This window comes from Papaver somniferum, chromosome 8, assembly GCF_003573695.1.
Source record: "Papaver somniferum cultivar HN1 chromosome 8, ASM357369v1, whole genome shotgun sequence".
NCBI lineage: Eukaryota > Viridiplantae > Streptophyta > Magnoliopsida > Ranunculales > Papaveraceae > Papaver > Papaver somniferum.
Genome location: NC_039365.1, coordinates 167,205,414 through 167,232,633, shown reverse-complemented (window position 1 = coordinate 167,232,633; position 27,220 = coordinate 167,205,414). Strand labels below are relative to the sequence as shown.

The following is a 27,220-nucleotide window of genomic DNA, read 5'->3' as shown; positions in this document are numbered from 1 at the left end:
ACCAAAACGATATGTATATGCTAGTCATAAGGGTATTTCAGTAAATGAATATCAATGCACAATTTAACCATAATATAACAACTAGCCCAAAACCCTAGTAAAAGTAAAAAAAAAAAGTACTACAATGAAGTTGAAGAAGCAAGCCCCATGGTTCAAACAAGTTTCCACCGTGAAAAAAATTAAAAAGAAGAAGAAGAAGAATAGGAAGCGACCATTGCTAAATCTTCCGGAAGAAATCATCCATGAAACTACCAGGGAAGTCTCTCTGTAGATTCAGGTGTGTATGCAAACCTTGGAAACTCCAAATCCGCGACCCTAATTTTTTTAATTCAGGCAACAACTTTACTTTCATCTTAAGTCTTGGAAAATCATATTCTGTAGAGTATGATGATTCATCAGCATCACTATCACGTAAGAAGGAAACTCGTCACCCCTTCAGTTTTCTTAAAACCGTTTATAGTAAGATTTTGGGTTCTTGTAATGGATTGGTTTGCTTAAGTTATCATACCCTTGATTCTGGCCCTTTATATTGCCTTTGGAATCCGTATACGGAAGAATACAAATTAATACCAAAAACAACAAAACCAACAGCACTAGCTCGATATCTAACGCGAAAGGTTTCGCATGGATTTGGCTACGATGGAATGACTAATGACTACAAGTTTGTGGCTATTACGAAGTCAAATCGCCCTGGATCAAGAGTTGATAAATATTCATTGGGATCCAATTTATGGAGTAAACCATTATATATCCCTTTTGAGCTTCATACTTATGCAGCACCAGGGGTATTCTTTAATGGATCTCTTCACTGGTTCGCATACTCTGGAGTTCTAATTGCTTTGAACATTGGAGATGGGTCTGTCCTAGAAATCTCACAACCGGAAAGTCTGGACGTTAATGATAAATATGTGGATGTGTTTGGTGGTTGTCTTGGTATGCTTGGCAGTACTAAAACGGATGATTTTGAAGTATGGATGATGAAGGATTATGGAGTGAGGGAATCTTGGGTAAAGATGCATAAGATTTCTCGGCTGAAATGCTTGAGGAGGATAGTGTGTTCAGAAAATGGTCAGGTTCTATTAGGGATTCAACATGATAGTGGTGAGAAGACTTTGGTTGTGCATGACTTGAAGAACGAAAGATGTAAAACTTTGAACCTCGATAGATTTGATTTGGAAAATGTATCATACGAAGCATTATTCCTGAATATTTATGTGAACATCTCAGTTTCCCTTAACTCAGATACTTATGTGGGTAGTACATTATCCCTGGATATTTATGAGAAAAGCTTAGTTTCCCTCAAGTCGGATGCTTATGTGGGTAGTAGAGAGATGGAAGAAAAAGTTCTTAATGACGCATTATGAGCCATTAAGCCCGTGATTTGTCATCGTATACGCTACCTTAGCTGTAGAGGTTGAGAGGTAAAGTTAGCATAACCTTATACATCCGGACAATGACGTTTTTGGCACACATGAAACTCAATTATAGTGCAAGTTTTTTTTGATTTTTTTTTCCCATAAGGATGATCTGCTCGTTACTCTAGTATTTTTTTGATTTTTTTTTAAGCAAAGAAATTTAATAATCATGCTATTATATTTCTTATTTGTGCTTGTATCTTCAGATGTTAACAACAACCTTAGAAGGCAAATTTGCCAGAGATCCTCTAGAACTCATTCACATGGAATCTTATATTGTCTCCACATAATTGCATTTTCTCATTCGTTTTAGGTCCTGCATACAAGCGAGGAAAACATATGCCCAAACGAATATTAATCCCAGCATACATAGAGGTCAAAAACAAGCATCATGATGAGTGGCTACATATGAGTCTCACATCGTTGTATCACTACGTATCTCAGTTTTAATCTTATCTATTTAGTCAAGATAAGAAAATTCTTTAGATTTTTCACCCATCCGTACTCCGATATGCCGGGTATCTTTTATTCACTTGATTTTGATAGCTAAGCTAGGTATGCTTTAGCCTTGGACAAATTGGAACAGCACCAGAACAATTCTGATCCAGTTCCTTTTAGTTGGATACTTGGATCATTTTTTTTTTTTTTGCTCGGCAAAGAATAAAATAATGAAAGAATTACAAAACCCAGTAGCCAAGAAGACTAGACAAGGGCAGACAAACATGCCGACGGGAAAAACAGAAAAAACCCAAAGCACAGAAAACAAAGAATTAGTAAGGGGTTACAAAGAAATTTCCCACTCAACAAGAACAAGTGAAGTATTGACTCCTTTGAAGCAATGCAGACCCTTTACCCAGTTGAAAGTATCAATCTTGATGTTTATAATCATCTCATTTAGTTTAAAAATATCAAAGACGATTGCATTTCGAGCTTTCCATAACCCCCACATTATAGAAGCTGGGAATGTCTTCCATAATTGCCTCCCCCTTTCAGAGAAATTAATCTCTTTCCAGTCACTAATCACATCCTTAACAGTTTGATGAACGACACTATTTCTGTTAGAACAATCAAGGAAATAATTCCAAACATTAAGAGCTTGAGGTCAGCTAATTAATAAGTGGTCTGCCGTTTCCTTAATGTTGTTGCAGAGTTTACAGAGAATAGAGCTGCTAAGGTTAGATCGTCTAAGATGCAAGTTTTTCATGGTTGGTAATTTTCCTAAACAAGCCTGCCAAAGGAAAAAGCCAACTCTATGTGGCCAAGCTGTAGACCAGACTTTAGATTTAGGGAAAGATGGGAGAGGCTGAATACTTTGAGTATACCTTTCATAAGCGGCTTTCACAGAAAACACACCTTTCTTGTCCCCGAGCCATATGAGCTGATCGTCTTCCGCTTGAATTAAAACAATGGCCTCAACTAACGGAATTAGAACAGACAGTTCATTTATTTCAGCGTCATACAGTCTTCTCCTATGAGATAATCCCAAATTCCAATAGATACCCTCTTCTCCCATTTGATGAGCTACTGAAATTGAGATGTTTTTGGTGGTGGTCAGTTGGTAGAGTCTCGGACATAGCATTGACAACGGGCCTTGAATATTCCATTTGTCCTCCCATAGTCTTATTCTGTCTCCCTTGCCAATTTTGAATTGACAGAGCTTGAAAAAGTCATCCGCCGTTGAGTATATATTCTTCCAGAGACTTAGGCCGTGCTTAAATGTCTGCAGCACTCACGGTCTAAACGGTGCGATTAGCTCACACCCAAAACCACCCAATCCGAACAAAGGGGAATAAAGGGTCATTTTCACTTAGGCCGTGCTTCCCCTTAGGTTGGTTTATTCTCCACCCTAAATCACCTTAGCCCATAGAACATCGGGTTCTTTAGCAAGCCGCCACCACCACTTGGATCAATTGTCAAACCAATCTGGATGGATTGATGACATCTATTGTGTAGTGTGCCACAATGCTGCTAACATGGACTTTTAGATCATTTTCTTGGCAAATGTAAGGTAAACCAACAAACGCGTCTGAATCCCCAAATATCTTGCGTTTGCTTGTTAGCTTGTTATAGTTACTGGTAACCTCTCTCGAACCCCGAATACTTTTCTTTTTTTCTTTTCTTTTGATACTAAGTAAAATTTACTTATTGGAAGAAAATATTATAGATGTCTTTCTTCACTATATTGGAGATATCATGAGGTACATTTTTTTCATATTGAAAGCTTGAATTGTCATCTCTAGATTTTTTTTGGCTAGAAAATGAGCTACCATATTACAAAGTTTGTCTGTTTTTTTTTTCTTTTTTGTTTTTTTATACGCGAAAGCCGGATCCAGGTCCCTACCCAAACCCAACCAGTTGGACTGGTCCCACTTCCAGAGCCAACGCCGCTTAACCCATTATACAACTAATATATTACAAATATTTACGGCAGCGGGAATTGAACCCCTGACTTCCTCCTTACTGGAATTGATGGGATACCACTGAGTTATGCTCTTGGACCAAAAAACAAAAAAAAAAACAAAAAAAAGACAAAAACAAAAAGAAGATATTACAAAGTTTGTAACCTTCTCTGGAACCCCAAATATTTAATCTTGAGAAAAACGTAAATTCGAACGGTGATATTAGAGTTTTCACACCATTTCTCAAATATGGTCGGAAACCTCAACAGATTACGTGAATTTCATGTCTTGCTTTGTTTGTATCTTAGAATACAAACAATCTTTCTATTACTCTTCTTTATGTATTCTAATTATTTTTATTTTTATATACATATTGTTGGAACTATTAGTCCCGCATTGTTTGGAAAATCTAAGATCCTACAGTTTATAATCTCTTATGGCCTCTCCACTCATTGCCAATTGATTTTGAATTGGAAGCCCACACATTTCTATCATGGTATCAGAGCAGATTTGTAAGATCCTGCGGTTTATAATCCTCCTTAGGGCCTTTCCATAGGGAAAACCCTAGAAATCAAATCAGTGAATAAAATGGTTATCACAGTAAGAAAAATGGTTGGGAAGTTACGGTGATAGAAATCGCAGAGCCGATTGATTTCGCCATTTTTCTTTTCCACATTTAGTTCGATTTCAATTTCTTTTGTTGTATCGCAGAGTTCTCCAAATAGAAAGGTGATTTTCAGGGGGTTAGTCCTCGAGTGATTTCGGGGGAGTTGAGTGTATTTTAAATCTCAGGGATTTTGAGAGAGTGTATGGAGTTTGAGAGAGTTTTGTGTTTTTGAGTTCACGGAGTTTGGGGGAGTGTAGGGAGTTTGAGAGAGTTTATTAGAGGGAGTTTGGGGGAATTTGGGGGAGTTTGAGAGAGTTCACTCCTAACTCATTCTCTTTTAAGAAACAATAAACCCTTATTTGCAAATAACATTGATCTTTAATCAAAAGAAAAAAAATAAATGAAAATGATCATATCTCTGTATCAATAGTATGTTATTTTGTGCAACGAGATAATTTTTTTCCCTTCAATTTAACGGTCTCCATACAATTCTAACTCCCTTTGTTCACGAACATTTTCCCACATATCATCCGCTATACTCTTTCTCCATGCATTAGCTTCTTGACGTTGTTGTTCTTGAGTTTGTTGTGTCAAAATTTCATCGTCATTTACAAGCGTTGATGGATGGCTATCTTCCTCTTCCTCTTCCTCGACCGGAAACTCATCTGAACGGCATTCTTTTCGTAAGAAGTTGTGTAGGCCTGCACAAGCTGTCATTATCTCCGCTTGCACCTGATACGGAAATGGAGGTTGAGACTTAAAGATCAAGAAACGAGACTTCACAACACCGAACAATCTTTCAACTACATTCCTCAAAGAAGCATGACGCATGTTAAATAATTCTTCAGCCTTTTTCGCATGATTACCCGTACCAGAAAATTCTTTCAAATGATAACGTTGGCCACGAAATGGTGTTAAACAATATCGTCGGTTTGCAAACCCACCATCCCCCAAGTAATATTTACCTGAATAAAACACAAAAAGAAAACTTCGTCAAGTAGAACCCGAATATAACTTAACCAAAAAACTCAAAACTTCACATTAGATAAAAGTAAAATTACCTTGCGGTATTTTCAGTCCATTTCTTTTTGTCATTGCGTCGTTAAGTATTTTCGAATCATGAGCAGACCCTTCCCATCCACTGAGCACGTATATGAACTCCAAGTCGAAGTTGCAAACCGCTAACACATTTTGAGATGTAATTCCATGTCGATTCCGATAAACGGCTGCATTTTTTTTCTACCATTGCTGGGATATGTGTACCGTCCATAGCTCCAATGCAATCCTTAAAGTAAGGATAAAATCGTGTACTCTCACGAATTTTAAATGGAGTTGCACTTGTTGGCTTAGCCATCATCCTCGGAGCTATAGAATTTAAAGCTCGCAACATCCTTTGAAGTTTTTACTAACTGTCCACCGAGAGCGACCAAATGTGTCACGTATTGTGCAATATCGTGAACTTTGGCCAACAACGAGTAAAAATGTACCAAGCATTTCTTCAATAGAAACACATCTTGTATCACATAATGATGTAGTTTCTCTAATGATACAACATAGTTTTAGAAAAATATCAGGGTACATCCTATAACTTCTTCGAAAGTCTTCTGGGTCTTGACGCAAAATCTCCTTATATAGTTATATCCAAACAAAGTAACTGGGCGTCTCATTGGTCTTTCAATACGCTGACTTTGTATGTATTGCAATTGCTTGATTATATCCATCAACCATGAATGCACCGCTGAAAGTATATTCAAAAATATGGATAGTTCAAATTCATTATTGCTGCTTACCTCTTCATCATCACTGCTTTCTTCTTGTATCAAAGGCTTCATCTTCACTATCAGTAGATAAATCCAAATCAGACATGTTCACCTAAAAGATGATAAAGTACTTTTTTTTATTAGAATCATCATTATTTCAAAAGCATAAAAGTATATGTATATAGAAAATAAGCATATAGAATATAAAGTTCATAAATTCAATCATAATAACCATAAAGATGTCAACCCATAAAAATTAGTAGCAATCAATCCATAACAATAAGTTCTCAACTAGGAGAAAAGAAAAATTAAATACTAATAGTTATGAAGAAAAACGATCAAATGTTGTAACTCTAAAAGCCCATTAAACCTAATAGAAACTTGCAAAGATGACAGGTTTATGCTTTTAACTTTGAACCAATCCACAACTTTCTCTCTTCAGGAGTAAAACGTATGAATAAGTTCTTCTTGTGATTGTTGTCCAGCATTTCAATTACTTTCAGCTTATCTTCCAAAGAAATTTCATTCATGCCATAAACAAGATCCCATACTTGGTTATCTTTCTTATCCTTATCAATTCTGCGCATTTCTTTTTCAATTTTGCGGTCTTCTTTCTCTTTCGCAATAAGAGCATGCATTGAATCAATAGAAGAAGCAATCGATGAACTGTTGGCAATCAATTTCTCTAGATAATCAGACTGCCCAGTAGGATTAGTTGATGTAGAAGAGTCACCAATGTCACACCTTGGTCTTTTCTTTGGTGCCGTTTTTCTGACAGGAATTTTCTTTGTGTTCATATCTTGAGTTTCATCTTTATCTTGTTCATCACTTTCCTCTAAGCCATATCCCACGTATGATACGTTAAAAGAATTATCATATTGCTCTCGTTGAGTATAATCAACATCGAAGTAATCATCTTGTTCATCTTCCTTATCACAGGTTCTAGCACTTGAACCCTCATGGGTAAGATCAACTGTAACTTTTCCAGAAGCACATTTATTCCCAAAAACAATAAGCAAGTCACCATAGTCTTTACCATTATCTTCCCTTAAGTTAGTTTGGTTTGGATGGCTCTGTTAACATACAAAAAATAAATAAAGGATAAAGCATGAATTAGAACTCTGCACAAAATAGAAGAAAAAAATATCAAATTTAGTTTTCAGTAAGTAACATACACATACCTCAAAATAATTGTTCCACATCTCGTCGGATCCAGTAATCATCTTGTTAGCATCATCCCAACCGAATCCAAAAGTACAAGATTTAAACAAATCCTGATATTGACCAAATCTAGTCTTCATCCATCTATGTTTCCCTTTATAGTTCTCAAAAGATTTGTCACAACCACATGCTTGGTTAAGTTTTGGAAGTATCTCCTCTTCCACTATTCTCTTAGTAAAACATCCACTAGTGTCTTTCTTCTTCTCAAGTGTAGCTTCTACCAACAGTTCCAATAATTTCTCAGTCTCTCGAGTTGTCCATTGTTTGTAATTCGTAGTCACTTCCGTTTCCGGTTCCGTATTCTTTTTCTTCTTGTTGTTTTCAGCAGGTTAGCTGGATTTTTCCATTCTATGTTGTGACATGTTAGCTACATTAGTACTTAGACTAATACTAGAACTTAACAAAGCAAGGATAGTAATAACACCAAACAGTCTAATGTAAACATGATAAAAAAAAATGTGATACTAGATTACACAGTACTAACACGCAGAGCTACTTAGACAAATTGTTAATCAAGGAAAATCCCTTAGCAACTCCTTGCAACAAAAGCACCGTATGAATTGGCTAAAACACGCCAATACGGAATGAAGTACGCCACTGTATTGAACTTTGGCATATAGAATAAAAGAGAAGTATGTGTCTAAATAAGAGGACTTAACAAGTGCTAGTGATTCTCAATGACACCCATGCAAAGTAGCAAGCCAATTAATGCATGATGACATAACAAATTATGAAGATAGCTGTAAAGGAATTCTGTTTCACCGAAACACAGTTTCAGATTGTCCAATCTTTGCAGTACTAATACTTACCTGATCCTCTTGAAATTTTTAAGGTACACTTAAAACTCAATATTCCACAACACACTCAAAAATCATATCATTCCAATGGTTCATTAAAAAGATACATTACTCAGAACCCGACTACTTTCAATACGTGCATACAGAATTCAGTTTCGGATTTCTCACACTTTGGTGTACCTAAAGTGATCAGAACTTCATGAAATTTCTACAGTAGGAAACTTTCATATATACAAACATCTTACTAAAATTTCAGCTTTGTCCGATAAGCGGAAAATGCGATAAATAGGAATCAGTCCCCTATTCGGGATTTAAACTCAGCAGACCATAGTCATATATTGTGCAAGCTTTGCAGTAGAAAACGTGACCTGATCCGCGTGAATATTTTACTGTACTTCTATAACAAGGTAAACTACGATATACTCAAATTTCATCATATTCCAACGGTTGAATTTAAAGATATCATTATAACAAAAGCACCGTATGAATTGGCTAAAACACGCCAATACGGAATGAAGTAGCCACTGTATTGAACTTTGGCATATAGAATAGAAGATAAGTATGTGTATAACTAAGATGAATTAACAAGTGATAGTGTTTCTCAATGACACCCATGCAAAGTAGCAAGCCAATTGATGCATGATGACACAACAAATTATGAAGATAGCTGTAAAAGAATTCTGTTTCACCGAAACACAGTTTCAGATTGTCCAATCTTTGCAGTACTAATACTTACCCGTTCCTCTTTACATTTGTATGGTACACTCACAACTCAATATTCCACAACACACTCAAAAATCATAGCATTCTAACGGTTCATTAAAAAGATACATTACTCAGAACCCGACTACTTTCAATACGTGCATACAGAATTCAGTTCCGGATTTCTCACACTTTGGTGTACCTAAAGTGATCAAAACTTCATGAAATTTCTATAGTAGGTAACCTTCATATATACAAATATCATACTAAAATTTCAGCTTTGTCCGATAAGCGGAGAATGAGATAAATAGGAATCAGTCCTTTATTTGGGATTCAAACTCAGCAGACCATAGTCATATATTGTGCAAGCTTTGCAGTAGCAAACGTGACCTGATCCGCGTGAAAATTTTACTGTACTTCTATAACAAGGTAAACTACGACATACTCAAATTTCATCATATTCCAACGGTTGAATATAAAGATATCATTATAATCAAATTATGCAATTTCTTACCAAGATCTTTTGAACCACAAATTAGGGTTTTGACAGAGAGAGTACCCACAAAAAAAAACTATACACACAATCAAAATAAACAATCACGGAGATCAAAGATATGAAAACAATCAAAATAATACACAAATCAAACTATTATAAACAATCATGGAGATCAAAGAAGAAAAAAAACATACCTGGAAAAAAACGTTTCCTCTTCTTTCTCCTATGGTTTTCTACGCACCAAACTCCTTCCCAAATCTCTACTCTTTTGAGAGATTTGTTGTGAGACCAAAATACACTAAAAACTCCTTCGAACTCCCCAAAGCAACCAACTTCCTAGTATTGTAGGGTTTTATGACTAACAGGGAGTTCAAGAGCTTTTTTTAAACTCCCCAGCGACTAACAGGTGTTTTCTAGAGAGTTTAGGAGACTCCTCTAAACTCCCCCACGATTAACAGATATTTGGAGAGACTCCCTCAAACTCCCTCAGGACTAATAGGAGAAAACCTAAATACATTAAAATATCTCGAACTCTCCCACGACTAACCCCCTGTTTAAGATTTGTTTTCTCGTTTTTGTTAGATCTAGTTTCAATTCGCATGCTAACATTTAAAAAAAAATTCCATTCTTTTAGTCCGCAGCAGGAGAAAGTACAGATTTGGGACTAGATGTGGGTTTAGCGCCTTCAAATAATGGCACATAGATACTTTCTGAAGGTATTAACATACAATTGGTTTGTATTTAAGAAATTTAAATCATGGTACCGAAAAGTATTGATTTTGTTTTGCTATTGGGTGTTTTGCGGATGCAAAGGGGAAGTAGTTAACAATGGCTCTGAACCAGAAGGTAGTCTCAATTTCAATAGTTAAATATTTTGTGATTCTTTACGTTACATAAATTGTGGATGAAACTCCACTAGTTTTCTCAACATTGAATTCGAATTCTTTGCAATAATTGATGTTAGTTTCTTGTTAGTTTTCTCGTTTTTGTAAGATTTGTTATTTTCAATTACTTTTCATTTTTTTTCTCATCTAGCATGCGAATTAAATACATACTGTGACAATATTCGGTTTGTTAATATTGTTTGGCTATCTTATATCTTTTTGATAATGGTTTTTTTGGTGTTACTTATGTTCTGCAATTCCGATTTAACCTATTTACATTTTCTTTCAGTAACAATAGTAGTTTGCTAAACAAATTTGTTAAGTTTACCAGTAAACACTGCAGATATCTTCAAAGTATTGTATTTCGTCGAGATATTGATTGTCCAGTGTGCTTGTGCAATCTAGAATACATTCTGACACTAGAAGAATATATTTTCTTAAAATAACCTTAAGACTTTGCTTGCAAAGAGCTGTAAGCACAAGTTTTGGTTCGGTATGTCTCTAAATCAATATGTTTGGTTCCGTATGTCTCTACAAGTGGTTTCAAGCACTCATAAATAAACATTTCCATCATTAAAGTAATATTATTATTGTGGGGAAGCCAAAATATATTCAGAAAGTGTTGGTGATGTCATGGTATTGCAGACTATTGAGCTGAATTGCAGGTGGAATCTGGTGTGGTTTTGAGCACAAGTTGAAGCAGATGGAGAATGAGTTTTATTACCGCAGTAAATGGAGATGACAATACTCATGGAGGATGGTAATGCCGAGGAGATGTTGCACTAATATTCAGCTGTTGTTGCTATGGATTATGGTGTATGTTGATTACGTAAATTTCATCATTTTACGATTAATTTTGTTTGATGGGATCTTCATTTATCCTGTAGACATTGATTATGAGTTAATAATATGTATTAATTGAGCAAGAACAAATAGCTTCTTCTCATATTTTTCAAGTGTATCTTGATGATGCCTTTTATCATTCTCGGTATTTTTCGGTATTGTTGAATAATCTCTTATGCAGCTAAGAAAATGGTTGCATAACCTATTATGCATCTATAAAATTTGTCGCATAACTTGTTATGCAGTCCAGAAAGCGGTTGCATAACACGTTACGTAGCAACTTTTTTGTTACTATTGAAACCAACAAAAAAAAAGACTGGATAACTTGTCATGCACCTAGAAAAATATCTTCATAACATGTTGTTCAGTCGTGAAAATGGATGCATAAAGCATTATGCAATAACTTTTTTGTAAGTACCGAAACAAAAAAATTGATGCATAACTTGATATGCATCCAAAAATATGGCCGCATAACACATTATGCATTAATTTTTTTTTGTAAGCACTAAACTTAACCAAAACAATGGATACATAACTTGTTATGTAGTCGAGAAAATTATTGCTTAATTCATTATGCGTCTTTTATTTTTTGTGATGTTATTTTTTTAGGCGTATATATCGTTTTAGTGGTTGCATAACTAAATAAGTAAATGCATGAACCAAAATATGGTTGCACAACGTTTTATGCATCCTTTTGTTGTGTCTGCATAATGTGTTATGCATCTTTTTTTGTGGCTGCATAATGATTATGTATCAAGTTTTTGAAATTTTTTCCTAAAATGATGGTCACCTCTGATTTTTTCGCGAAAAACAAAAAATTTGTTTTGTTGTTTATACTCGTTGTGTATATCTCTTTAAAAGATTTCCAACGATATAAAATTTGTAAAATTCCAAGGCGCGGCTTTTTAGATATGTTGTATCCAAGTTGTGTTACTAATTATACCCCTGAAAAATTAGGATTATGCAGTCATTATTCAAAATTCATATAATCATAGATGTCAGGGAAACAAAAATAATTTTGGGCCTGACAACGAGAATATTTTTTTTTTGGGCCTGCTCCTAATTTTCCCTATTGTCAATTGATTTTGAGTTGGATGCCCATGTTCTAACATGGTATCATAACAGGCTATTTGTCTGGACAATCTGTGATCCTGCGGTTTATAATCCTCCTTAGAACCTCTCAACTTATTATCAATTAGTTTTGGGTTGGAAGCCCACACACTTATGTCACATATTCATATAAGTATAACATATGGAATTGAAAGCATTTGCTCGCATTCTCCAAAAAAAAAAAAAAAAAAAATTAAAATAATATACATAGAGAGACTGGAACCCCAAATCTGGGGAGCTCTGCGAATCGGGCGACGGCCGTTTCAACCCACCATCTCCGATTCTCTCCACTGTCGAAGATCTAATCCTTTGCATGTATAAGACTAGCACCTAAATCACCTCTTTTGTTCATGAATTAGATTTTTCAATCATCAAACCTAAATTTTCTAGTTTCTTTTTCGATTTTCCAACCTTTCTTCAATTTCTGTTGTTTTAATCAGGCCATGAGCGGCTAATTCCGCCGTTCATAGGCTCTGATGGAAACCCGTTACACAAGCTTATGGATGTGATTTAGCGTTAAGGGGATTCAAAAATTTATTCAAGGAAGTGGGAGCTTGTATTTTTCTCTGCAAGTGTGGTTCAATCACATAAAATATTGCTTCTCAGAACTGATAAGGAAGACGGTTTATTGAGGGGGTCAGGTATTTTTTTAGCCCTAAATTGAGATTATGATATTTCTTTTCACCCTAAATTCTTATAATCTGATAATTGCAAATTACTGTCCTTAATTGAAATGAATTTTTCAATGGGTTTGGTTTTGTATCACCATGATTGCTTCTTGACAGTGGTGATGTGGTTCTAATTTTTAATCTCTTATTTCTCCTTGAACTTGAGTATTTAGGTAGTTTCTTGTCCCTTTCTGACAGAAATTGTTTTTGGTGTCTTTTGAAAGTTTAAGATAGTTTTTGTTTTTGGGTATTGCTAATCTTGAGGTGTCTTTTAACCATATTCGGCCGAGATTGAGTTGCATGGAGATTTTTCTATTTAGTTAGGCTTAGTCTTATGGGAGAGTTTGGAAACTGCTAGATTGGCCATCCACGTCAGCTTGGGCGACCTCCTAAGTCCTATGGATTAGATATCTAGTTGTGAGATTGGCCATACACGTCATCAGGGAGCGCCAAACCATTCGGCGTTTTGGGCACTTTTTCTTAGCGCCGAACGGTTCGGTGTTTTGGTTAATTTTTTAGCGCCGAACGGTTTGGCGCTTTAAATCTCAGCCGTTAGATTTTCTTAACGCCGAACCATTCAGCGTTTTGGACACTTTTTGAGCGCCGAACCATTCGGCGTTTCTATCTCACTGCTAGTGAAACTGCGAGCAAATGTTAGGAGAAAGAAGTAGCCAGATTGAGTGTTAACTCTTTCCCAACGGTTTTTTCACATTTTACAACACATTTTGGCCAATCTCTCCATCCAATCTCTCCCATAAGACTAGAGTTTTGGGTGTCATCTAATGATTTTTTTCAATTGGAATCTAGCTGAAGATTTTTTCTTCTCTTGTCTTAATTTAAAAAAGGAAAAGAAAATCTGGGTCTTAACTCTCTCATTCATCTTAATTTCAGAAATTTTATTTGTTATGGCAATTATCAGATTTAGAATTCTCTAGCGTCAGTGTTTTTACAAAATTTGACATTATGGTGAACTTTGAACTTCATAATCTCATATTTTCCTTCAAGTGGACTCTGTGGTTTCCAGTCATAACTAGATGAGTGATTTATGACAAGCAATGATTTAGATTTCTTATGGAAAGGGCAACAGAGATTAGAGAAGCAATTGGGATTGAACCGTCAATATCTCGTTGTGATCATCAATTTGTTTAAAGGTTCGGAAATGAAGATACTTTTGGGAGCAACTCTATCACCTAGCAACGTAACTCTACTTGAAGAATCTATTCTATATCCCCATTTGAAGATCTTGGTGTAACGGGAGAAAGTCAGAGCCTATGAGCATCTTACTTGTTTGAGCTCTAATTCTTAGCTTAGTATCATTTTGGTAGCTTGATTTCAGTAGTCTCTTTTTTACTGTTTATTGTTTTTTTTAGTAGTCTTTTACCTTTCTGATCAGCTTTTGACCTAAATATCCTTTGTGCTTAATCTGTTTTTATTTAGGCAATTGTCTAAACCTTTTTCCTTTGAAGCTCTGCCAATCGGATAATCTGTAATTCAACTTAAATTGCTTTTGAGCAGCCTATCTTTTGTTCTGTTGCTGCATTCTAGTCGTGAAGACTGGTATCAATTCTTTTTCCAAGTTTTTTTTCCGTCCTTAGTCACATTTTTTTTTCCTTTTACAAAGCTTAGATATCATCCATTTTCTCTTAGCCGTTTTTTTTCCTCGTACAAAGCTTTGATTTCATCCATTTTCTCTTAGTCTGGTTTCTCTTCTGGTAAACCACTTTACCCACATTGGTACAACCCAAATAAACAATTGTAGATTTGACCTATCCAGCATCATAAAGCCTTGTATATTTGACATGGAAAATATCTCTTTCCTAGAAATCCCAACCAAATATGAAATCTGGCTCACTTTATCCAATATGAATCAGTGGGGCGTTCCAGGACCCGATGGATTTCAACCGGGTTTTTTCAAGGCTAATTGGGAAATATTCGGTCCAGATATTGTTGATACAGTCCAGGAGTTCTTTAAAACCGGTATTCTTGATAATGATATAAACCACTCATTTTATCCGTATCCCAAAAATTTCAACTCCTCAAACTCTGGGTGATTTTAGACCAATAAGTCTAAGTAACACCATCTACAAACTAATCTCAAAAATTCTCGCGAATATTTTAAAGCCTATTCTTAACAAAATTATTTCTCCCAACCAATCTGATTTCCTTCCGGGAAGACAAATCACCGATAATATTATAATCGCACATGAGCTCATCCATCCTATGAAAACTTCGAAAGCGACAAAAGGGTATCTGGCCCTTAAATTAAATCTCTCTAAAAAGCTTTTGATAGAGTGGAGTGGAATTTTATCGAAAGGGGCCTTCTTAGCTTTGAATTTGATGAAAAGTGGATAGATCTTATATTAATATGCATTTCTGCTGCTTCTTACTTAATCTTCCTCAACGGATATCCCGGGTAAAAATTCAAAACCTCGAGAGATTTAAGACAAGGAGACCCCCTTTCTCCGAACCTTTTTCTAATATGGAAATCCTATCAAGGCTTCTAGAAAATGCGATAATGGAGATGAAAATTTCCTGCCTCCGAATCAATAAAAATGCTTCAAATATTTCCAATCTCTTCTTCGCAGACGACTGTTTCCTTTTTACAAAAGCTGATCTGGGGAAGCAAAAAATATTCTAGACGTTCTATCCCTATTCGGGGATATAACAGGACAAATGGTAAACCTACAAAAATCCAGTGTCTACTTCAACCAAAAAATTCATCCTAAACATGGAAAAATTATAGCCAGAATTCTTAAAGTTCCCCTGATGACCAAAGATGATAGATATCTCGGAACTCCTCTATTTTTTGATAAAAATAGGAAAGCGAACTTCGAGCCGCTTCTACAAAAATATTACTCCACTTTACAAGGCTGGAAATCCAAACTCCTATCTGAAGCGGGGAGGATGGTTCTGATAAAATCTATCCTTCAAGCTTTCCCAACGTACCAAATGAAGGTGCTTGCCATACCGAAAGAAACCTTGAATCAATTAGATCGTATCCAAAGAAATTTTCGGTGGAATAAAGAAGGACAAAAAAGACAAGTAGGATTCATCAGAGCTTGGAAGTACATATGCAAGCTTATTGCTCAAGGTGGTTTAGGTATTAAAAACCCTCATCAATTTAATATAGCACTTCTCACTAAACTAGCCAGCAGATTAATTTTAGAAAAAGACCAACTATGGGCAAAAATTATCAAAGAAAAATATTTCCCGAATTCTCATCCTCTGGAAGCTTCTAATGTTTCTAAATTATCTTGGATTTGGACAAGCATTCGAAAAGGTCTAGATTTAATTAAAGGAAACTTCGTCTGGCAAGTTAAAAATGGAAACTCGGTTAAAATATGGGAAGACAGGTGGATTCCAAATTCGGAAATAATACCGCAACCACAAGACTCGCAGGACACAACTCCAAAAAGAGTTCAAGAGCTCATAACTATAGAGAATAAATGGAATCAAGGAAAACTAGACAGTTACTTTAGCCCGGAGGTTAGAAAGAAAATTCAAGCCATGACCCCGAGAAAAGAAGAAGAAGACAAAATCCAATGGTTACACCATCATTCAGGACTCTTCTCGGCAAAAAACATTTATAATTTCTTAGCAAATCAAGCTCAAGAAGATGATAATTCGTTAATAGATTCCCATGGAAAAGTATATGGAAAATTCAAGCAATTCCAAGAATTAAACTTTTTGTGTGGAAGCTAGATGGAAAAGCTTTGCCTACATCTTCGAGACTAGGGGCGCATAACCCGGAAATTGACTCAAACTGCCAACTATGCAATTCTCATGTTTAGGAAACCGAGAATCATCTATTCGGATCTTTCCCTTTCGCCAGAGCTATTTGGTTCAGATTTTCGCTAGGGAATTTAACATTTTCAGCTAATACGAATCCGATTACATCATGGGTTAAAGGGTGGCTTTTAAACCCATATTTGGATAATTTGGTAGGAAAAATCTCAACCATTTTATGGTTCATATGAAAATACAGATGCTCGGTGGTTTTTGAAAAGATAACCCCAAATCCAATGCAACTAATTGATCAGATCAACATATTTTTGCAATCCATCCCTCAAAAGATTAAAACAAAGGGACTGGATAACAATCAGTTGATGACGATTAATACCAAATGGTCAGATATAAACACAGATCGGATAATATTTATTGATGCTTCTTTCAAGGAAGAAGACTTTTCAACGGGATGCGCTCACATCGTTTATTCAATAGATCACCAGACATTTATGCACTTTTCAGCAGATCAGAGACAGTTACTCCGGCTCTTCATGCGGAAGCGAAATCTTTACAAAAAGCGGTCATATGGCTAAGAGACAACGTCCTGTCTGGCGTTTCAATAGTAACTGATTGTAAAGTCTTGGCAGACAACATCAACATGGACAACACAAATCTCTCATGGACAACCGAAAACACCGTTCAAGAAGCCAAGACAATTTTAAAAAATCTTCCTCAAACTCAGGTAAAGTTTACAAATAGAAAATACAATTCAGCAGCGGATCGAATTGCCAAGAAAGTAAGAATAAAGAGCCTTCAACATATGTCTACGAAATTGCAACAAAAAATTAAGCAATCTAGCATTATCTCTAATGTATTTGATAGAAACCAAATTGTAAAAATGAGAAAAAATTATAAATCTTATGTACTATATTTGCTAGTTAATATATTCATTTTCCCATCAATATAATAATAATAATAATAATAATAATAATACACAAACATATTTATCCACAAACCATTTAATATTAGAACGCCATTTAATCAATTTAATTTGCACAAATTTTTCATATAAATGTTTTTCCAACTATTATCACAGCGAGGTTTGTTGTAATCTTGTTAGATAAGAACAATGCACGAGCAAAATATTTTCTTAGTAATGCTAATCAGAATTTTAACTAAACTTTTCTTGATCCGTGACATGTAACTAAGCTAAGAATGAAATATTCTAAGGGAAAGATACTCCAACAAAACACTGTACCAACCTCAACAACTCCATGGATTGTTAAATATACATTCATCCACCATGTTGTGCGGCACCCACTTCCAAATAGATTAATTAAGAAATATTTTAAGAGTAACAGGTAATTAAGAGAAATGGATCTTTAGAGGTAACTATGACTAGGGAGAGGTCTGATATACTCACATACGCCGCCACTATGTGATAAATCTTTAGTTTTCTTTCTTAGAATAGTGTTTCATTGCCTCGTAATGAAGACAAATTAATCGACCGAAAGATTTGTGTTTATTAATAGTTAGCACATTTCTAATATTTTATACTTACTCAAGTTTAGTGTCAACACCAATAGCTAATTAGCACATTTGTATAATAAAATGTATGTATATCAAATTGTATGTCAACACCAAGTTTAGTGTCACCACCAAATTGTATACTGAACGCTGAGTCTATAAATAGTGAACCGAATTGAATTCTGAAATGAAAACTTGCAAGAGTTCAGCAAAAGGAAGAAGGAACTAAAACAAGAATTTGATCTTTATAGCACTTTCTTTCAAGGGTATTGCTCTTTTTTCAGGTATTTTAAATTAAAATCATTTTTGTATTCTGTTTATTTTTAATTCCTATTAAATTTCAGTAAGAAAAATCAGGTCTTTTTTACACTGTTTTATCATGTAACTGAAGGATTTTGACTCTTCTTAAGTTGTGATTCAGTATAATTCAGATAATTTAAACTTATTTGCTTACTTTACGTAAAAGTCGTTCAGTTATATCTTGATAAATTGTGTAGTATTTGAGATTGAACTGAAGTACTTGGTACGAAAATGACATGGGTTTGATTGTTCTGATTTTGATAGTTCGGAAGAGATGGCATTGGAAACTTTCCTGTTTACCTCTGAATCTGTTAACGAGGGACACCCCGACAAGCTGTGCGACCAGATCTCCGACGCAGTTCTTGATGCCTGTCTTGAACAAGACCCTGACAGTAAGGTAGCCTGCGAAACTTGCACCAAAACAAACATGGTTATGGTTTTTGGAGAGATTACAACAAAGGCTGATGTCAACTATGAGAAGATTGTTCGGGATACTTGTCGTAATATCGGGTTTGTATCTGATGACTTCGGCCTTGATGCTGATAAATGCAAGGTTCTGGTTAATATTGAGCAACAGAGTCCTGATATTGCTCAGGGTGTCCATGGTCACTTAACCAAACGTCCTGAGGATATTGGTGCCGGTGATCAAGGCCACATGTTCGGGTATGCCACTGATGAGACCCCAGAGTTGATGCCCCTTAGCCACGTTCTTGCAACTAAGCTTGGAGCTCGTCTAACTGATGTTCGCAAAAATGGTACTTGTGCCTGGTTGAGACCTGATGGTAAGACCCAAGTCACCGTCGAATACCAAAACGACAAGGGTGCCATGGTTCCCATCCGTGTCCACACCGTTTTGATTTCCACGCAACATGATGAAACTGTCACCAATGACGAAATTGCTGCTGATCTTAAGGAGCATGTCATCAAGCCAGTCATTCCCGAGAAGTACCTAGATGATAGAACCATCTTCCACTTGAACCCATCAGGTCGTTTCGTTATTGGTGGTCCACATGGTGATGCTGGTCTTACTGGACGTAAGATCATCATTGACACCTATGGCGGTTGGGGAGCTCACGGTGGTGGTGCATTCTCCGGCAAAGATCCCACCAAGGTGGACAGAAGTGGGGCGTACATTGTAAGACAGGCAGCAAAGAGTATCGTCGCTAGTGGTTTAGCTAGACGATGCATCGTCCAAGTTTCATATGCTATTGGTGTTCCAGAGCCTTTGTCAGTATTTGTTGATTCTTATGGAACAGGGACGATCCCAGACAAGGAAATTCTACAGATTGTGAAGGAGAGTTTTGATTTCCGACCAGGGATGATCTCAATCAACCTTGATCTTAAGAGGGGAGGAAACAGCAGGTTCTTGAAGACTGCAGCTTACGGTCACTTTGGTAGGGATGACCCTGACTTCACTTGGGAGGTTGTGAAGCCACTCAAGAAGGCTTAAGTTAAAGTTTGTTTGCTGAGGTCCGCCATTATGTGTCTTGGGTGGTTGTTCACTAATAAAAATCTATGTTTTGTATGCCTAACTTCAAGTTAGATCATAAGTGTTTGTTTCTTTCTTGTGTGCTTTCAGGGATTCGTCTCCTTTTGAAGAATGTTAATGGAATTTGTTGATTTTATGATTTCAATAAAAGAAGAAAATTTCCATATCTTATTGTATGTAAATTCCATCATCAGCCACATAACTAGATTAGTCGGTATCATTCTTAAGGTATTGGCCAAGATTTGTAAGATTCCCAATTCCCTCTAATAAAGTTCCTGATAAATTCTGACTAGGGGCTCCTCTGCAACAAAATAAAACCCATCAAAAACCATGTCCCTGATATCAAATTCTTTAGACATTTCAAAAAACCTAGAGAGAAAAAGTGAGAGACTTTACAGTTCAATGGCAAGATTTTCAGAAGAACAGGTGGTCATAGACCAACTACAAGTTTACAAGGATCAATAAAATCTTCATCCCAGTTAGGTTAACTGCAGACCCACATATGCAGAACCAATACATATTAGAAATTACTCACAGAGACCCATGTTTAGATATTTTTCTAACTATTGTGCAAGAAAGAATTATAATATAAGATCACATTCAGAGAATTTGTAACCAAAGAGAAACTGTGGTACTGTTGCCAACATAGAAGGGTGAGCAATCAAGATATTAGCAGATAATGGATCACAAACTCCAACCTAATCAGTAAATTCAATGTACTTGAGGTCATTGCAGTTTTATTCATGTGACGCCATCATAGGCAGCCTATAACTATCTGTGCCGTTCGGTCAAAATGCATTGAAGGAATGCATCATCGAGTCCGCGGCATGGCATGGTCATGCTCATGCTTAACATGTTCCATTGGCATTGCCGTGCAGCTATAAATGAGGCCAAAGCATTATTTACACCGTTCCGGCTAAGCTATGAAGCCTACTTGGTGCATAGTCCGCAAGTGAACTTTCAATCAACTACCCCTCCCTATATAAACTAATTTGACATTTTTAGAACTTAGGTTAGGGGAGCAAATATCATTCACCAGGTCTCACTTTTGAGGTGTTTACTTCACTATTCATGGACGTTGCCATGTTTCCCTGAATATCCAGCCATGATGGCTGAGCATTCTGTTTTGGTTCACATGTCAGTTCCAATGTCCGGCCATGATGGTTGTACATTGTCATTGCCAATGCCAACTCCGATGTCCAGCCATGATGGCTGAGTATTTTCAAGGCCAGCCTGCTATGGCCTATTGCGATATTGTCCATAGGCCAATGACTTGTGAAAGGCGTCATTGTGACGCTACCTTGTTCTAGGCAAGCCACCCAACCGTCCTAATGCATCTTTTGATGCGAGATTGGCCTTTGGCCAATATAGCTTACAGCTTACACTTTTTCGTGCCATATTAGCCTTGGTCAATATGCCAACGCGATATGCCATTTTTGGCATCGTATTGGCCTAGGCCAATGTTCCTCTTAACATGCAACGGAGCTTGAGATGAAGTTTCATCTCATGCCATTGCGCATCTTTCAGCACGGGTCATGCTAAAAACACGGAATGTTACATTATTCACCCTTTTTTGAATTTCGTCTCTGAAATTCAAAACAAAAACTATTATGGACAATTTCTTCGGTTTGGATTCCTGAGAAAAAGTCTCACACCAGATGCTCAGAAATCATATTGCAAAGAAATATCCGTTGGGCTAGTTTCCAAAGGATTTCTCAACAAGGTATTCGTTCGGCTAGTTGTCAAATAACGTACCGTCGAGTTGTCATGAACAACAATTTAGACCTTCTGAGCAAACGTCCCATACCGCCTTCCCAGGGATCCAAAAGTGCCCACAAAATTACCGAGAATATCGATTTGGCCAGTTACTGTAAGGACCCTCAAGCACGTCAACGCTATTAGACCGGTCAAGAGACGTTTTAGCCGATAATAACTCGATTAGTTTAACACGAACCTTAACTAACCCTTCCTCTTACTATTCGGGAGTCTTAAGGGCCTATAGATCTTTGGAACCCATCTTCTAATGAGTACAAAGAATTACCTTCACCAAACCATTTTTCAAGTGATCAGGACACTGGCCTTTGTATGGTTTTGGCTATGACTATCATGCTGATGATTACAAGGTTGTAAGAGTCGTGGACTATTACTATAATAATTATGATGATAGTGGATCTGACGTCGAAGTGTATACGTTGGGATCAAATTCATGGAAAGATATTGGTCGTCGTGTACCTTATCTTTTTCCTAGTTATAAAATACCCTGGGTAATTGTAAATAGAGTTCTGCACTGGTTAGGAGCTAAAATTAGTGACCCAACTTTGTCGTAATAGCTTTGGATATCGGTACTGAGACATTCAAGGACTTGGCACTTGAAGGGCTACATTTACCAGAGTGATGAGAATATCTATGGACTTGGCAGTTGAAGGGCTACATTTACCAGAGTGATAAGAATATCTATAATTATAGCTTGGGAGTCTTAGAGGGTGCCTTTGTTTACTATTTAAAGTATTTGATGTTCAGGTAGATGTGAACATCAAATATTTGATTAGGTTAAGACCTTTGAATTTTGGTTAATTTTGATCTTTTGTTGTTCTCTGTCCGTCTCCGTCCATCGTTTGCTCGACCTCTCTCTGTTTCAAGAAATTATTCCTCCTCATTACCAAATCTAGTTTTTAATAAAAGAGATGCAAATTAAACAATCACAACATAACACAAACTAGTTTTAGGTAATTATTGTTTTTAGAATTTATTTATTTTAAGAAGTTGTTTATTTTTAGAATGATACTGGTTTCGAGTTAACTAAAGTTTCCTTAGTTTCCTTAACTTGTTCTACTGTTTTTCTATAAAAAGAGACAAGTCCAGTGTAATCACTATTATTTTCCACATCCGTTCTGCATTATTTCTAGCGGACGATCTTCGTCATCAATCTACGTGAGAAGGTAGTGATAGAAGTTTATCACTTATAGTATTCTTCCTTCTCCGCCGGCGAAAGTTCTCTGGTTCGCTCTCTCTCAAGCATAGAAGTTTTATTAGCGAGTCATCATGGAAGTTTTCCGGGAAACTGACAAGCATAAAAGTTCTTTTTTCAGGCTTTCCCAATTGGATACGGTGAATTTGATTGATAACTGGGGATCTACTAGTTCCGGTTTTAAAATGGGGATTATTGATGGATATTTCAAATACGTAAGTTCTATACAATCTGCTTATATTAATGCTTTAAATGGAGGAGTTGACCAAGAATGCTGTCCTACAAAAGATTCTTTGCTTCACCATGTAAAGGTGCTTAAAGAACTCGATTCAAAGCTCTCCCATGAATGGCACGAGTCGGATAACCTTCTCGAGGAAACTTATCTTAAAGAAAAATTGGCCTACTTGAATTTGTTCCAAATGAAATTACTTATTTGGGATATATTGGATGCCCGTGGTTATATTCCTAAATCACACATTGAGTGGATGGAAGAGTGTGTATCCGACTTTGAATACAGAGAAGAAATTGAGGACTACATATTTGATAAAAAGAGATCATGTTTTCCTTTTTTCGAAAAGAAAGAAGAGTCTCGAAGGAAGAGGAAGAGGTCCTAGGCCTTCAGTCTTCAAGACTACACGTCACTAAAGAGAAAGAGAGACAGGGAAAGTTACATCCAAGAAATAAGAGGAGAATATATGGTGCGTAATCTTTTTTCTACTATATTTTTCTACTTATTTATTTTTCGAGGAATTAAGTCAGATCAATTACCTCTCATTTTATATTAGCACTTCTAGGAGCAAACGTAAACATAATGTCCTTAAACTCAAAACGACTCTCCTTTGCTCTAATAATCTCCATCTTAATATGAGACGGATTATGATCATGCGGACCATTAATCATGTCTGTAACTCCTTGAGTATCACCTTCTATAATTACTTGCTGCAAATTCAATTCTCTAGCCAGACTTATACCCAAGTTATGAAACTTCGTCGAAGCAAATAGTTTTACAAGCCAAAAAACCTACCTTCCTTGAGTTCTGCCATCTTTATTGTAGCATACATATTATTCATTTTTAATAGAAAATAATTGATTTTTTTTCTCGTTACAGGTCTTGGATGAAAAATGCAAGCGCGTAGCCAATCAAGTTACGCAGTTTTCCGAATTTTTGACCATAAGACATGCCAAGTTTGATATCCCCCAGTATCGACTGAATTCGGGTATCCGCATTAGCCGCCTGTCTTCTCTTGCTGGAATCCACCCCCAGACCCCATGTATATCTTAGAGTATTATTAGTGTTTCATTGCCTCATAATGAAGTCAAATTGACGGAAAGATCTGTATGTTATTAATGGCAACTGCAAGATGAAACTTAGCTTATATAAAGACAATTCTCTTTATTGATGTTAGAAAATCTCTCAAAACTAAACACAAGCTCTAATCTTGCTCATATGATCAACCACAACTTTGGTGATCATATATATATATAGAATTATGAATTCCTTTTCCTAGTCCTATTACCTTATTACATGTCTTTCCTTTTCTTAGAACTAGATGACTTCTAATTCCCTTAGAATTACATCAATTTCCTAATCTTGTCCTAACCAGCTTGTTAGTGACTTCTATGTTGAAGTTTAACCAACATTCTCCCCGTTAAGCTTCAACCTTACCCGTGACATATCTTGTACTCCAATCAATTGTCTCATTTCTTCAAACTTGATCCGAGCTAATGCCTTTGTCAATATATCTGCTTTCTGCTCAGTTCCAGGTATGTGTTCTACGTTAATGACCTCCTTCTTGATGCATTCTCGTATGAAATGATACCTTTTTGTGAATGTGTTTCGTCTTCCCATGAAACACTGGATTTTTAGTGAGTGCAATTGCAGACTTATTATCAATCTTGATAAGAACTTTTTCAGGTTCTCTTCCTTTGATTTCACCCAACAGTTCTTGAAGCCATATTGATTGTTTAGCTGCTTCTGTTGCAGCCATAAACTCAGCTTCACAGGATGAGAGGGCTACAATGTCTTGCTTCTGTGAACACCATGTAATAGGTGCTTCTCCTAGATAAAATATATGACCAGTTGTACTTTTTCCATCATCTTGGTCAATATTATGACTGTTGTCACTATACCCAACAATTCCTTTTGATCCTCCTCGACCATACTTCAATCCATACGTGATTGTTCCTCTTATATATCTTAATATCTGCTTTATTACATCACCATGAGACTTGCGTGGACTCTGCATATAACAACTTGCTACTCCCACAGAGAAAGCCAAATCTGGTCTTGTGTGTAACAAGTATCTAAGGCATCCAACATTTCTTCTATAACTCGTTGGATCAATCTCAGCTTCTTCTTGTGCCTTTGAAACTTTAAGTCCAAACTCCATTGGTATCTTAGTTGGATTACAAGTTTCAAGTCCTGCTTCTTTCAGAATTCTCCTTGCAGAAGCTTCTTGTTTAATCTGAATCCCATCTACTCCTTGATGGACTTCTATGCCAAGGTAATAAGTGAGTTTTCCGAGGTCTGACATCTCAAACTTTGATGACATTTCTCTCTTGAACTCATTGATCACCTTAAGGGAGTTGCCAGTCAAAAATAGATCATCTACATAGACTGCAATCACAAGAAGCGTTCCCTTTTCTTCTCTTCTGTATACTGATGTTTCTTTAGAGCACTTAACAAATCTGATTTCTCTTAAGATTTGATCTAACTTTGTATTCCAGGCTCGAGGAGCTTGTCTTAGACCATATAGAGCTTTTGTCAACTTGTAAACTCTATGTTCTTGTCCCTTTACTTCGAAACCTTCTGGTTGTTCAACATACACATCTTCTCGCAATTCACCATGTAAGAATGTTGTCTTAACGTCTAAATGGTGAATTTCCCATGAGTTTGATGCTGCTTCTGCTATTAAGAGACGAATTGTCTCTAGTCTAGCAACTGGTGCGAAAACTTCATCAAAGTCTATGCCTGATTCTTGAACGTATCCCTTAGCTACAAGTCTTGCCTTATATTTGTTGACAGTACCATCAGCATTCTGTTTTATTTTGAAGATCCACTTAAGACAAATCACTTTTACCCCACCTGGCTTATCAACTAGAAACCAAGTCTTGTTTCTGTTGATTGAAATAATTTCTTCTCTACATGCTTGTGTCCATTTAGTCGAGACCTTTGCTTCCTGAAAATTCCTTGGTTCATCATTAACAGAAAGTAGCATAATCTCACATTCTTCTGCAGCTTGAAGAACATAATCCTCCATATACTGTGGCTTTTGTATCTGTCTTGTTGATTTTCGCAGTGGAATGGGTTGAGTTATTTCATCGATCTCCTCTTCTTCTTCTTCTTCTTCTTCGTTATTCTCAGTGTTTTCATTATTCTCTTCTTCTTCTTGATTAACATCATTGGTATTGATGATTATGGGTCCTTCGCCTTCATCAATTACTTGACCCCATATCATGTGAAACATTCCTGGATCCCTACTTGATCCATCATTAGTTTCTTTATAGTTCCAGTTTGCTTTTTCATCGAATACCACATCTCGACTCACTATCACTCTTTTCGTTGTTGGATTGAATAATCTATAAGCTTTGGATCCAGGCTCAATTCCTAGATGCACAAGGGTCTGAGATCGATCATCCAGTTTCTTAAGAGTTGCAGAATCAACTTTTGCGTATTCTTTGCAACCAAACACTCTTAAATGATCTATGTTTGGTTTTATCTTTCGCAAACTTTCATATGGAGTGATGTCTTTCAGAGCTTTCGTAGGTATCCTGTTTATTAGGTATGTGGAGTATCGTACAGCTTATCCCCATAGATAATTAGGTACCTGCATAGCCTTTAAAGAACTTCTTGTCATCTCCATTAGAGTCTTGTTTCTCCTCTCCACCACTCCGTTTTGTTGTGGTGTATATGGTGTAATAGGACCACATAAATCAGCATGAAGAAGCTCTAATGGCTTTGAGGCTCTGAATGTTGTTACTTTTGGGAAACCTTGACGAGTTTGTTTCTCAACTAAACATGATTCACAGATTTTTGCTTTATCATTTATCTGTGGTAGTCCTCGAACCATCTTGTTCTGAGACATTGCCTTTAAGGTTCTAAGGCTTATGTGTCCTAACCTTGCGTGCCACTTCCATGTCTGATCTTCCAGTCTCATATTCAAACACAATGGCCTTCCAATCATGAGACTTATCTTGTAGAGTCTATTCTGTGAGCGTGAGACTCTAACTAAAAGTCTTTCACTTGGGTCATGAACTGTTAGATAATCTTGTCGCATTCTAACATCACATCCAACTTCTGTAGCTTGT

The 27,220-nt window shown here is 36.4% G+C and overlaps 2 protein-coding genes and 1 long non-coding RNA gene across 3 annotated transcripts; all 3 read left to right on the top strand.

Annotated features, from left to right (window-relative positions):
• Positions 1–644: 644 nt before the first annotated feature.
• Positions 645–1,364, top strand: LOC113306403 (F-box protein At4g22390-like). The gene has a single exon (XM_026555347.1). It carries the CDS (start codon positions 645–647, stop codon positions 1,362–1,364), a length of 720 nt encoding a protein of 239 aa, XP_026411132.1.
• An 11,062-nt stretch (positions 1,365–12,426) lies between these two features.
• LOC113301191 lies at positions 12,427–14,488 on the top strand. Its single transcript, XR_003336074.1, has 2 exons — positions 12,427–12,875; positions 13,990–14,488. It is a non-coding gene; the product is annotated as an uncharacterized LOC113301191 (long non-coding RNA).
• A 3,810-nt stretch (positions 14,489–18,298) lies between these two features.
• On the top strand, positions 18,299–20,078 carry LOC113304689 (S-adenosylmethionine synthase 3-like). The gene is made up of 2 exons (XM_026553831.1): positions 18,299–18,439; positions 18,720–20,078. Exon 2 carries the CDS (start codon positions 18,730–18,732, stop codon positions 19,903–19,905), a length of 1,176 nt encoding a protein of 391 aa, XP_026409616.1. The 5' UTR covers positions 18,299–18,439; positions 18,720–18,729; the 3' UTR covers positions 19,906–20,078.
• Positions 20,079–27,220: the final 7,142 nt, after the last annotated feature.

Bases quoted from the DNA above. Each gene is read 5' to 3' on its own strand.
- LOC113306403 (XM_026555347.1), top strand. From the start codon at position 645: ATGACTAATGACTACAAGTTTGTGGCTATTACGAAGTCAAATCGCCCT.
- LOC113304689 (XM_026553831.1), top strand. From the start codon at position 18,730: ATGGCATTGGAAACTTTCCTGTTTACCTCTGAATCTGTTAACGAGGGA.